The sequence below is a fragment of the Echiichthys vipera genome (genome assembly GCF_963691815.1).
Source record: "Echiichthys vipera genome assembly, chromosome: 11".
NCBI lineage: Eukaryota > Metazoa > Chordata > Actinopteri > Perciformes > Trachinidae > Echiichthys > Echiichthys vipera.
In genome coordinates this window covers 22735623-22748305 of record NC_139836.1, presented here as the reverse complement: position 1 = coordinate 22748305, position 12683 = coordinate 22735623, and the positions used below count along the sequence as shown (strand labels likewise).

Here is a 12683-nt window from a genome sequence, read left to right as displayed (position 1 = left end):
ATGGGCTCCCAGGTTGTGCAGACCCTGCGTCAGGGAGTCTGGGCATCTGTGACCGGGGGCTGGTACCACGACCCGGACCAGAACAAATTCAACAACTCCTGCCACCTCTATCTTTGGATATTTCTCCTGATGTTGCCCCTGTCTCTCCATCTGGTGAGTTTTTTTTTAATGGGGAACATGACGTTCAAGGCCGCAGAGGGGGTGTGAGGTGCGCACGGTACCATAGGTGTAGGTTTCTGTTTTTTTCAAGCGCGCTTTTACACCGCCTTGGATAACCATGCGGTGGCTCTGCGAGAATCTACCAGCCCTCATTGTTTGGATGAGGGAAATACTAGAGTAGAGATAACAGCACTGTCGCAGTATTTTCCCCTGCATGCAGTGACGGAACGCATGGTTGCTCCTGGATGTGGCAGGAGGAGCCAAGAGGCGTGGAACTGGTTCACTGATATTTTCATGTTATGGCCTTTGAAAGAGGTGCAACCATATAAGACTCCCAGCGATAATATCCTGACTCGGGATCTTCCATCTGGGATTTGTTACTGTCGTCTACCTTGTACCTATTTGGAGACATAGTGGATCTGAAAGAAGAAAAACCTCTGTTGTAGAATAATCCAGGCATGCTGCTGGTATGAATGAAGGGAAGAGTTTCTGCTATAGGTCAAACACCGTGACCTCAGCTGTGATGAAGTATGATGCCAACAACAGCCAGGTGCATGTAGGGTGACAGATCTGCAGCTCAATGCCAGCTTTTCTGTTTTTGTATAAAGAAATAACTTTCACGTGTCTCGGTTTATTGATAACATTTTCATCAGTAACACAACTGGAACAAACTACCAGCAGATCTGAAATCAGCCCCAACTGTGAGCACTTTTAAATCCAGGTTAAAAACATTTGTCTTTTCATGTGCTTATAGCTGAACTGTTTTTAATAACTTTAAACGTATACCTAAGTATTTATTTTCTTTTCTTTTACTTTACTCTTTTTTTATTCTTCTTTGCTCCTGCTTTTAACTATGTTTCTTGTTTTTATGCTGTTTTTTTTAATTGTCTTTATGTAAAGCACATCGAGTTGCCTTGGTATGAAATGTCCTTTATAAACAAAGAGTCTGTGCCTTACCTGCAGACATTAATAAGTGTCCGTAATTAACCCAGCAAGAATCTCTCCAGATGACTCATGTATCAGCATGAGGAAGATACTTTGTCTTTAATCCTCCTGGTCTTTAATATGAGCCAATCCTCCCTCTGGGATCAATAAACTTCATTAATCCACCAAATTATCAAATTAGATCTTGTGTGGTTCACCGAGCCTGTAATACACTCGAGGATCTTTGTGGCTTTACCTTTTGCAGAATTTCACCTACTTACAATAAGATGAGAAGACGTGCAACAGCGTGAAGCCTTAAATCCAACACTGTTCTAGTCAGGAGACTGGAGATGTTGATTTGAATATGATGAAGCTCCTCTCCTCTCTATCCACAGGCCCTGCCCCCTACCACCATGGCTTTGAGCATCTACTGCACCTCTATCACAGTGTTCTTCATCCTCATCAAGCTGGCCAACTATCGGCTGCACCTGATGTTCGACGAGGGTGAGGCGGTGGTCCGCAGCAGCCTCTCTGACCTCAGCAAGGCTCCGGAGAAGAAAAGTATCGCCTCGGACTCCTGCCTGCCTGCCAGCATCAGGTTAACACACACACAGACACACTTATAATCCTGAAACTGTTGGAGGGATTCCCTTAGAATATCTGAAAAAGTCCTGAAGTGGTCTCACCTTTACGGGTGTATTGGAGACACATACAGTATACACAGTACATTCACCAAACTTTTGCTTCTTGTGCCTCAAATCACTCCTCTATTAGGTTAGTCATTACACAATCTAGGCCAGAGGGCTGAATCCCTAATGATGAAACTTAATTATTAACATGAAATTAAATTGTTCATTTGGGCCTGAGATATGTTTTTTAGAGTAATGCCAACTAAGTGTCTTGGTGTCTCCTAATTCTCTGTGTCTATCTTTTTCTCAGTTCTCACTTTCTTTGAGCCCAGATTGGTTTTGTGATCAAGTGTCTCAAAGTGGGATATAGACCCTTTCCACTTCATTTCAAAGTCTCAGTACAGCTTTGGTGAATGAGCGAGCTAATGAGGGTAGGTCAGTGATCTTCAGTTGGCCACTCCGCTCTGACACACTCGATCTGCACAGAGACTAATAAAAGAAAATCCATCACTTCCTACTCCCTCATTGAATCTATTTCTTTTCATTTCTGTGCCTGGGGAGAGATGAAACAGCAAGTCCAGACACAAGTATTTTTAGCGCTTCCCCATCCCTATAAATTAATGGATTTTAGTATTAAAGACAGGAGCATTTCTTCTGAAGTTGGCTGATTGATATATTAAATCCCTATCTCTCTGTCTCTTGTGTATCGAGATTTAATTCTCCCCACCCCCTCTGTTGTTTTTGTCTGGCAGGAAGAGCAGTACAGTTCCAGACAGTGTTGCCATGACGATGTTGGCGCGGAAACGCACCAGTTCGGTGATCCAGGTGACAGTGAAACAGACTGAAACCGACCCAGGACTGATTGGGGTGGTGAGTGACAATAAAATATAGACACCTGAGAACATAAACATACAGAAAACACAGTGTTGATCTTCCTTATGTCCTAAAGTTAATGACGTGTTTCTGATGGTCTCCCCTACAGGACTGTTCAAAGTCAGACGAGGGGAAGACTGTGGGAGGTGATGCTGATCTTTCTCTGGGTTTGACTGAGATACAGATGGGTAACTATAACTGGCTAAATCTGAATAAATGAGTGGGGATACATAATAAATGCGAATGTATTCTTCCGTACAGGCAACAAAGCGATCTGTGGCGGACCTGAGAGGCTGTGGTTTCTTAATGTGGTGGGACTCAATGTTTCGCCAGTCACATCCCATTGAAGCAGCTACATGGGCCCCTCAGTTCTAGTTATAAGTGACTCATCTATTTTTCTCCCTCTGTGCATGGCTACGCATCCCTCCAGCAGCAATCTGTTTAAAAACAATACGCACCTCATTATAGACCTTTTCAAAGTTGTAAACATAAACATTCTAAGTGTGTTTGATTCCTGTTGCAGTGAATGTGAATGACATCAGCTGACAGGAAGTTAACAAGGAGCAAAAGCTGTTTCGTAGCACTGGAATTCCATTAAAAAGGTCTATACCAGAGTGCAATGTGAGGCAGCACAGTTTCCAAACCAATTGTATTTCAACTCAATGGCACACAGTGAAGCTGGCAGCAGCCACACGCTACTGACAGACTGTGTCCTGCCTATGTTAGCTGCGCGCCCACTCCCCATGTAGTTTAATTATTAGGCCTAGTCTGCAGGTACAGTGTTTTTCTCTCCTTCATTCTAAAAAAATCACATCTACAAAAGCATTATATTAAGAAAGATATGTGTCCAAATGAAAATAAAAAAAACACAGCTGAAGTTTCGTCAAGAGCATGCCAAACAAACATGCCCTAACCCTAACCCTAACCACTAACATTCCCTATTGCCCGCAGAAATATTACCATCAGCCTTGTATCAAGGTACAGACGATTGGTACACAAAGCAGTTTTTATCAAGTATAGCAGTTTATATAATGAAGACAGCATGTAGAAAGACAGCCTGCTGAAGGGCAACATTTAGCCCCCAGATCATCATCAATTCATCTCCAGTTGAGGCCTTGCATGTCATTCAGGGGAACAAGTGTTCTGTGTGGTGTTTTGTTAGAATCAATCCGTGCTGGAAGCCAGTCCTGTTCCTCTTCCCTAATGCACTTGATGGCTCCTTAGACAATGTAGATTGACAACGTCATTTTCTGCAATCATTGCTGTAAATATGCTCAGACAAGCACAGAACTAGCAGTCAGCCGACAAGACCAGCTGACTGCTTCCAGTAAATGTATGACCCAGTGCACTGGTGATTAGTCCAAACAAAGTCAGCTTGTTGAAAAAAGGGTTGTGGACGCTGTGGGGCAGTATACTGCACAGATGACCGCTCGATTGTAACAAAATGTTTCTGTATTTAATAGCAGTAGGATTGGTCCCCCTGCTGCAATTCATTTTATTGGAATGAGAAGATAAATAACTGTCACTGGCAAATACTGCTGGAGACAACAGTGGGAAATATGTGTATTGTCTCTGCAGCCAAATAAGAGACTACAATATTTCCACGACAGGAATTTAATTATTAGAGCAGCTTTGTTATTGTAATTATTACACTTTAAATCAACAATTTGAATTTGTATTTCAATCCAGGACAGGGTGAGAGTGCTGCGGACGAGAGGCCTGTGGAGGGAGGCCTGCACCAAAGCCCTTCTCCAGATGACCTCTCCAGCCCCAATCCGGACCAGGCCGCCCCCCTGCTGCAGGCCCAGCAGAGGCCCCCGTCCCGAGCTGAAAGGGAAGAGATGCGGCCTGGATCTGCGAGTGGGGCAGGGAACATGGATGCGGAAATAATTGAAACTGTGGCTGAGGAAGTAGGATTGGACATTCAGAGCTCTTTGACGGGGGCTGACAAAGAGCAATCAGAGCAGGAAAGAACAACAGAGAAAGACTCCGAGCAGGACAGAATAGAAGACTTTGAAGATAAAGAGAGTGCAGACAGGGAAACTGCAGATGAAGGTCTGCCTCCCTCCAAGGGAAGCGAAGATGAGAGCGAGGAGGAGAGTGGAGGGCAAAAAGAGTCCCCAGATGCCAACAATAACTCACTGGAGACTCCTCAGGACTGCCGGGAGGATTTAATCGACACCCCAGAACCTCCTGCACAGGTAGGCTTCACAGGAGTAAGTTGTAAGTTGTTATTATGGAGGTTTGAATTAAACTTCTTTGTACATCATAGGTAGAACCTCTTGTCTCTTGTCTCTCAGGCTGAGCCAGTGGAGGAGACATACTGTTCTGATGAGATTGAAGTGGTTCTGGTAGACAACTCCGGCCCAGGGCCAGTGTCGACTCGCCTGGAAGACAGTGACACAGTGAAGATCATCATCACCATGAGCTGTGACCCTCAGACTGCTGCTCGGCTGGAGGAGAGTGTCAAGCAGAGCCTTCTGGAGAATGCACAGGTAAAAATCATTGTGGACATCAGCTTTAACATCCAGTTTCTCCCATTTATTACTAAAAGTATCACATATGTGTTAAGCCTGTTCCAGCCCTTTATCAAAGTCAAATATAAGTGTTTTATGGCTTATTCATCCCAGTAAATGTAACTGTACTAAAAAGTATTTTTTTTTAAATTTATTTTATTCACATTTTCACAAAATTTGCCTAGAAATCTTTGGTATCTTTGGAAACTTTGCAATCAATTTGAAATACATTTCCGTGGGTTTGAACAATGTCTGGCAGCACAGAATGAGTTTGCAATGACAGACCCTCCAGCAGTTCATGTACTGTATTGATTACGTTGCATATTTAGGTGTATCTAGGTTTATTTGAATTACTAATTACTAAGGTGTTGTGTGCTCTACAAGGCTCAGAAGGATGCAGGAGAGTGTCACATCAAGATCCCAGTCATCACCTTTGACTCCCCAGAGAAGGAGAGGCAGGAGGTGGAAGAGGGAGAAGAAGCAGCTGGCTCAGAGGACGACCCCACCCCGAAACAGACAGCGAGTCAAAGTGAAGAGTTTCACCTGTGTAGAGAAACACCCACTTCTGAGTCCACCACACTGGAGTGTCCAGATCCAGACCAGGAACATCTTGGTCTGCAGATGACTGATGACAGCACACCCAGCCCGCAGCTGACCAATGATAACAGCTCGTCAGGTATCGATGTCCACTCCCACCACGATGACACAGATCCTCTGGACCCTAATGTGGATTCACAAGGTTTTCTGCGACTGCCACCAGCTTTGGGCCGCTACGGGCCCGGGGGAAGGACTCACATCCGCGGGCTGAGCATGGACAGTGGGAAAGATGCTGTGCTGCTCTCAGACCGCTCACACAACACAGTATGTTGGCAGTTTAGATCTCTTTCTATTTCCAGTTATCACCCCCCGTTTGTCCATTCATACATATAAACATGTGCCTGTTCATCAGACCACCATGACCAGTTCCAAGTCAGATCTGGAAGCGAAGGAGGGCCAGATTCCCAATGAATCCAACTTCTTGGAGTTCGTTTCCTTGTTGGGGTCCCTCAGCACCAGAGGGGTAGGGGCCAGCACACAGGACGACGAGGGGTCAGAACGCAAAGAGGAAGTGGGAGCTGCAGAGGAAGGTGATCATCCTAATCATGTCCTTATATAGGTTCAGAGTCAATGCAGATGTGTATATAAAAGTAATTTCTACTGTTGCTCTTGGTGCATCCCATCAGCTATATAGGGTTTTAACGCCCTTACTAATACTATACTACTCTATTTATGTTAATATAATGCTATGATTTTAACATTTTTACAGTGTTTTAACTCCTGCTAGGTTCTAAGGATGCTCATTATGGGCATGAGGTCACACAGTTGCTCAGTCGCTAAACTTTGGTCTGAATCAAACTACAAACTAAATCAGCAGCAAATGAAATGGAGCAGCACAGCTTTTCTCTGGGGAAGCTGAACAAGCTGTAATCAAAGCAGTGCCTTATCACGATAATATTGTCAACATATTAGCATTAACAGTTACAAATTTGCATGATTTACTGAAACTGGATTTGCTGAGACAAAGACATGATTATAAAATGATACAAAGGTAAAGGTCCCCTGTGGGTTTCTGACCACTAGTAGTCCACAGAGGAGTCATGGAGCCATGTGTTTTTTATAGTGGTTCACTGTTATTTGTATCTTGTGCACACACACAAGGGACCACGTGCATGTGCATGCACGCTGGTGACATGATACCAAGTAGTTCCCCAGATTGTGACTGCTATTGCACTAATCGACAGTTGGTGGTGGTAGCGTGCCAAGAAATGTAGCACTGTGCCAACAAAGGGAGTGAACAAGAAGGCTGTTAGTAAGCAAACAATGTAGGTTTCAAATTCTCCCAACAATTGGGTTTATAGTTGTTTTATGTGGACATTAATCCATTAAATATAATAAAAATATTCATAAATAACAACTTGAAACCATTTCCAATTAACATATGAACATCCAGGGCTACACGGTGGTGTGGTGGTTAGCACTGTCCTCTCACAGTGAGAAGGTCCCTGGTTCAAATCTCAGCTGGGGCCTTTCTGTGTGGAGTTTGCATGTTCCCGTAGGTGTGAATGGTTGTTCGTCTCTATGTGCCCTGCGATAGACTGGCGTCCTGTCCAGGGTGTACCCCGCCTCACGCCCGATGTCAGCTGGGATCGGCTCCAGCGACCCCGACAGAGACAAGCAGTTTAAGATGAATGAATGAATATAAACATCCAGCAGATATGTAGTAACATGAGCATCCATTTGGAATCGTGTGTCTGGTCAGTTGATAGGTAGAAATTTTCACTCTCCTTCTAGCTCTGTTTTTGGCCTCCACCAACTCTTAGCTTGCCAAATGTTCCACTGTGTTCACCTGCGAGTCTAGAGGTATTTGTTTGAAAACAGCTACATGCTGATAAAAGAGGGGAGATTGAATAAACCCCCAAATTACGAGCTGAAAGCTAAAAACTACCCTTAGAGCTCAGGGGAACAGCAGATTTGAGTGATAATTCTCTGTGGGTAAATCACTAATAGCATCTCCTCCTATCTTTAACATATAGCTCATGATAAGTGGCGCTTTAAATGCATGAAAAGGGTTCCATTTTTATTTTTAAGTAAATATTATTTGGGACTTTACATTTACTGTTATAAAAACACATTTGAGTTATTTTAATACAAACATTTCAATTTGATTTGCTTGCAGAGAATCTGAGTGCAACTTCCAGGCAAGATGATACGATAACAGAGAACACGGACAACAAACCAGAGAGACCCAAACCACCCGACAGTCTGCCTACTGAAACACTGCAGGCTATACCACCGACGCGAATCCCAATAGTCTCTCCTGACAGGTACACACACCTGTGCACCCACAGGCTCGAGTAAAAATATGCACACTGCTAAATTCACTCATCCATCCAGGATCTCCAGCTGATCTTTGTGTCCGCAGCCCACAGACAGACAGAGAGAAGGATCCAGATTATGATTCCCTGCCTTCGCAAACCTCTCAGTCAGAGAGCTCCATGCTGCAGGTTATCTGCAGACCAGAGGCCACCAACAAAGAAGACGCCTACACCTTCCATACTGTACACAGTAAGCAGCCTCCCCTGAGTGATTAACAGTTCAAATGTTTGACGTATTTACATCATCTTTTCTATTTTCTGTGCGAGATACAAACTAAGATGAGTCACATGCGCCAGTTCACTGATCAGTTCTAGGAGTCTGTTTGTGCTGGGTTGGTCTGATAATATTTGAATCTTTCGAATAAAAACAGAGTATGTGTGTAAGGCCCTGCCAGCAGCTGATGGCTTCACTTTTGAAGCAGCTGAAAAAGCTTGTAGATTAAATGACATTTTTCTGGAATGGCTCCAAGACGTTCAGCTGTTTAGTTATGGTTCAGTCTCCGTCCGGATGTCTGTTTGTAGTGCTGAAAAAGAATCCCGCATAATAAATGTAGCTACGCATCAGCTGTTTTGTCAGTTATTCTACATTACTTTTTCAAAGAGAAACAGTGTCACACGTTTTATGTGTGTGTTTGTCTCACCAGGAGACAGGCCTCGTAAGCTGTATGCAGAGAGAGCTCTCAACCTGCCGCTCGGAGCAGAGCTCATCACTGGAAACATGTGGTACTGCTGTCAAACCCTTTTTCACCTCCTCTTCATCATCTCTTCCTTTGCCTGTAACACATTCATTTTCCTGCATTGTCTACCTGCATGTTATCTCACACTGTATGTGCTTTTCTTAACTTCATCTTACTTTATTGCCTTTTTCCATCGCCTGCTAAACTATCACCACTGCCTATGTAATCAGGTTTATTCCACAGATTAACATAAGCCTGTGTGTGTGTGTGTGTGTGTGTGTGTGTGTGTGTGTGTGTGTGTGTGTGTGTGTGTGTGTGTGTGTGTGTGTGTGTGTGTGTGTGTGTGTGTGTGTGTGTGTGTGTGTGTGTGTGTGTGTGTGTGTGTGTGTGTGTGTGTGTGTGTGTGTGTGTGTGTGTGTGTGTGTGTGTGTGTGTGTGTGTGTGTGTGTGTGTGTGTGTATTTAGTGACCTGCTGTCAACATCTTCCAACTCGGAGGGTCAGGACGGCCTGGCGGGCGGTCACACAGAGTGCCCTTTCCAGCGACGCATCATTCCTGCACACAGGCTTCGTCCACGGAGGACGCACCCTGAGATATTCCAGGTGTCCATCTCCTTTCCCCTTTTTCTCTCTGGTTCTGCATAGCAATGATTTACTGAAACTGGATTTGCTAAGACTAAGACATGATTATAAAATTATACAAAGGTAAAGGTACCCTGTGGGTTTCTGACCACTAGTATTCCAAAGAAGTGCCATGGAGCCATGTTGTTTTTTATAGTGGTTCACTGTTATTTGTATCTTGTGCACACACACAAGTGTGCATGCACGCGGGTGACATGATACCCAGTAGTTCTCCTGATTGTGACTGCTATTGCACTAATCGACAGTTGGTGGTGGTAGCGTGCCAAGAAATGTAGCAATGTGCCAACAAAGGGAGTGAACAAGAAGGCTGTTAGTAAGCAAACAATGTAGGTTTCAAATTCTTGCAACATTTGGGTTTATAGCTGTTTTATGTGGACATTAATCCATTAAATATAATAATAAAATTATTCATGTGTTTAAAATGTATGAGTCACTGCTGCTGTTTAGATCAAATGATCCGTCCTGAATCAGTCTCCATCACTGATGGATGCAGCCCAGCCGGGGTGACATACTGTGCGCTGCCTGGATCAATTGAAACATCACAGACTCTGCTGAATCATTAATGCACCACTTTGTGTGTTGCACATCTCAAAAAATGCTGTTCTGTCTACTCAAAATGACTGTACTTTGAATTATCCCACATGTGAAATCACACTGATATAAAACATTATTTGTTTCTTTTGTTACTGCAGTTGAATCCATGTGGTTATAAATGATTTGTGTTTGTGTGATTGTCAGGAAGAGGACTCTTTGGATGAGTCGTCAGAGACGTCCACTCAGGAGAAACCGACCAGGAAGATTTATTACAAACTCAAACTGTTTCCTGGGAGGTGGATCAACATTTTATACGACCGACTCACTCTGCTCGCACTTTTGGACAGGTAATACACAAAAAACCTGCCCACACGTTTGGAAATCCCAAGTCTAGATACGTATTACATAGCTTGAGACAAACACAAAGAGACTTTTTGAAACGTTTGTATTTTTAAAGACAATTTCTTTGTGAAACTAATTTAATAAAACCACTGCATTGTAAATTCTGATAAACAAGTGGATTTCACCCACAAGAATTCAAGAAACTCTTTAAACCACTGCTGGGCTCGAAACCCCTTCCTCCATTAATATCACGTCATTTTTGGTCACTTCTTGTGTAATCTTCTCTAGTGTGTTCAATCAGTGTCAGGTCTTTTCACTTTAATCATCAGTTGAGCAGTAAATTAAACCCTCTCTGTCATCGCTTTTGTGCTGGAATGACACACTCTTAATGAACAGGAACATACTGCATGTCCAATAAGCTACTGAATTAACCCCCGTGTGCTGTTTTTGTATAGAAACCAGGAAGTTCTGGAGAACCTAGTTGCAGTCTTCATGGCCTTCCTGGTTTCCTTCCTGGGTTTTGTGCTCCTTAACCACGGCTGCTTCAAAGACTTCTGGGTCTTCCAGTTCTGCCTGGTCATCGCCAGCTGCCAGTATTCCTTACTGAAGGTAAGAAGAATACCTTCTCTCTAGGTATCTCTGGGCAGGGTTGTGGCTAATACCCAAACTTTACCTAAATTATGAGCCAGTGCCATCTAACCCTGGATTTTGAGCAGTTTGCCTGAATCTTTACTCTGTTGGTTTCACCAATAAAACCAGCTTGCATTGAGGAATGAATGTGTGAGCTCCAAATGTGTGCAATGGTGTCTGAATGTAGATTTAAAGTGCTCACTTCCTCTCTGTTGAACTCAGACATAGCAAAACTGTTTTCGTGTTAATATATAAAAGGTGATACAATTTTGGTTTCTGTGATTTTGTTTTTCCAGAGTGTTCAACCAGATGCTGCTTCACCAACACATGTGAGTTCAATCTTCTTCCTGACTTAGTCCTGAGGACATATTATTAGAGTCAAAACAAACCTCTAGATAAAATCCTATTAGGTTGCATGATACTTTGCCAATATTTGTTTAGTTATATGCATACATCCATTATGTTCCCGTTGGTCGGTTTCAGCTTTTGACTGCTGTTCCTCTTTATTGATGCATGTTGGCATTGTCAGAGATTTTAAAATGGTTCCTTTTTATGTTACTGTGAAAAAAGTACAAGAACTTTGTAGCAGTGTTTGTGATTGTAATTCCAATTTAGACCAGTGTCTGGCAAACAAAATAAAGTCCTAACCTGTGTGTGTTCATGTGTTTGTCTCCAGGGTCACAACCAGCTGGTGGCCTATAGCCGAGCGGCCTACTTCTGCATCTTCTGTGCTCTGATCTGGCTGCTGGAGCAGCTGCTGAAGAGAAAAGATCTGCCTGTCTCCAACCTATACGGAGTCACCATCGTCTGCCATGATGCACTGGGCTTCTTACGAGACATGCTAGTGGGTAAGGATAAATGTACCAGGAGAGACACACAATAAAATGCACAGACATGCATAAGTATCCCTCAAAGTGAGCTTTGTTTCAGTCCTGCAGCCGGGGGTACGTGGCACCTATTTTATTTGTTGTTGTTGTTTTGTCTTTGTGCTGGCCATACTAAGACATGTCTTTTGTTGATGCATGACACAGGTTTTACCTACTGCTTCCCAATCACCTTCCTGGTGGGCCTTTTCCCTCAGATCAACACCTTCACCATCTACCTGCTGGAGCAGATTGACATGCACTTGTTTGGGGGGACAGGTTGGTTAAACTGTTTCTGATCGATGGATATCAGTGATGACCATAGATGGATGTTAATTTTTTCTGTTCTGTTCATCATCCTAATGTCCAGAATTGTACTTTGGCTAAAAAAGAGTTTGTGTTTATGTATGAATTCTGCATAGTTTAAACCTTTAAGTAAAGGTCAATCTTCTTAGTGATTTAAGAACCATAAAACTAAAACTATAGTACATGTTTAAAACTAATGCATGTATTCTCATCCTCTAATCCGTGTCTCAGCTGCTACGAGTATCATCTCTGCAGTCTACAGCATCCTACGCAGTCTGATCGCCCTGTTTGTGCTCTACGGCTTCTGTTTCGGAGCTCTCAAGGTACAAATGAAGAGGATGTGAAACAAAACCGAGCAAAGGGTTGGAGATGTGAATATAGCCCTCTCTCCTCTCCTCTCCTCTCCTCTCCCCCCTTTCCTACCCCCCCCCCCCTTTCCTCTCCTCTCCTCTCCATGGTCATCCTCCTGGTTATAGCACTTGAATAAGCTATAAATAGCGTGCAGCTGGGTAGTTTCACTCAAAACTAAAGTAGAGCTGCAGCAAAATTCAAGTGTTTCTCGTCATCCAAAAGTGACTATAAAATTGCAACTGTGGGGAAAAAGCTGTTACAGTGTGACGATCTAAAAGCAGCAGACTTTGACTTTAAAGGTACATAGTGGTATGATTCACACCA

The 12683-nt window shown here is 43.4% G+C and overlaps 1 protein-coding gene across 1 annotated transcript in view; it reads left to right on the top strand.

Annotated features, from left to right (window-relative positions):
* Nucleotides 1-12683, top strand: part of pcnx2 (pecanex 2) — a gene marked incomplete at both ends in the record, with an annotated part of 29672 nt that continues 16989 nt past the window's right edge. The window contains 18 exons of the mRNA XM_083922464.1: nucleotides 1-153; nucleotides 1479-1681; nucleotides 2465-2582; nucleotides 2695-2731; nucleotides 4275-4786; nucleotides 4886-5080; nucleotides 5486-5962; nucleotides 6051-6228; nucleotides 7818-7965; nucleotides 8064-8206; nucleotides 8661-8739; nucleotides 9159-9294; nucleotides 10072-10214; nucleotides 10665-10818; nucleotides 11136-11168; nucleotides 11516-11687; nucleotides 11871-11981; nucleotides 12240-12331. Of these exons, the coding sequence (XP_083778590.1) occupies nucleotides 1-153; nucleotides 1479-1681; nucleotides 2465-2582; nucleotides 2695-2731; nucleotides 4275-4786; nucleotides 4886-5080; nucleotides 5486-5962; nucleotides 6051-6228; nucleotides 7818-7965; nucleotides 8064-8206; nucleotides 8661-8739; nucleotides 9159-9294; nucleotides 10072-10214; nucleotides 10665-10818; nucleotides 11136-11168; nucleotides 11516-11687; nucleotides 11871-11981; nucleotides 12240-12331 (3084 nt within the window). The remainder of the gene's footprint in view (nucleotides 154-1478; nucleotides 1682-2464; nucleotides 2583-2694; nucleotides 2732-4274; nucleotides 4787-4885; nucleotides 5081-5485; nucleotides 5963-6050; nucleotides 6229-7817; nucleotides 7966-8063; nucleotides 8207-8660; nucleotides 8740-9158; nucleotides 9295-10071; nucleotides 10215-10664; nucleotides 10819-11135; nucleotides 11169-11515; nucleotides 11688-11870; nucleotides 11982-12239; nucleotides 12332-12683) is intronic.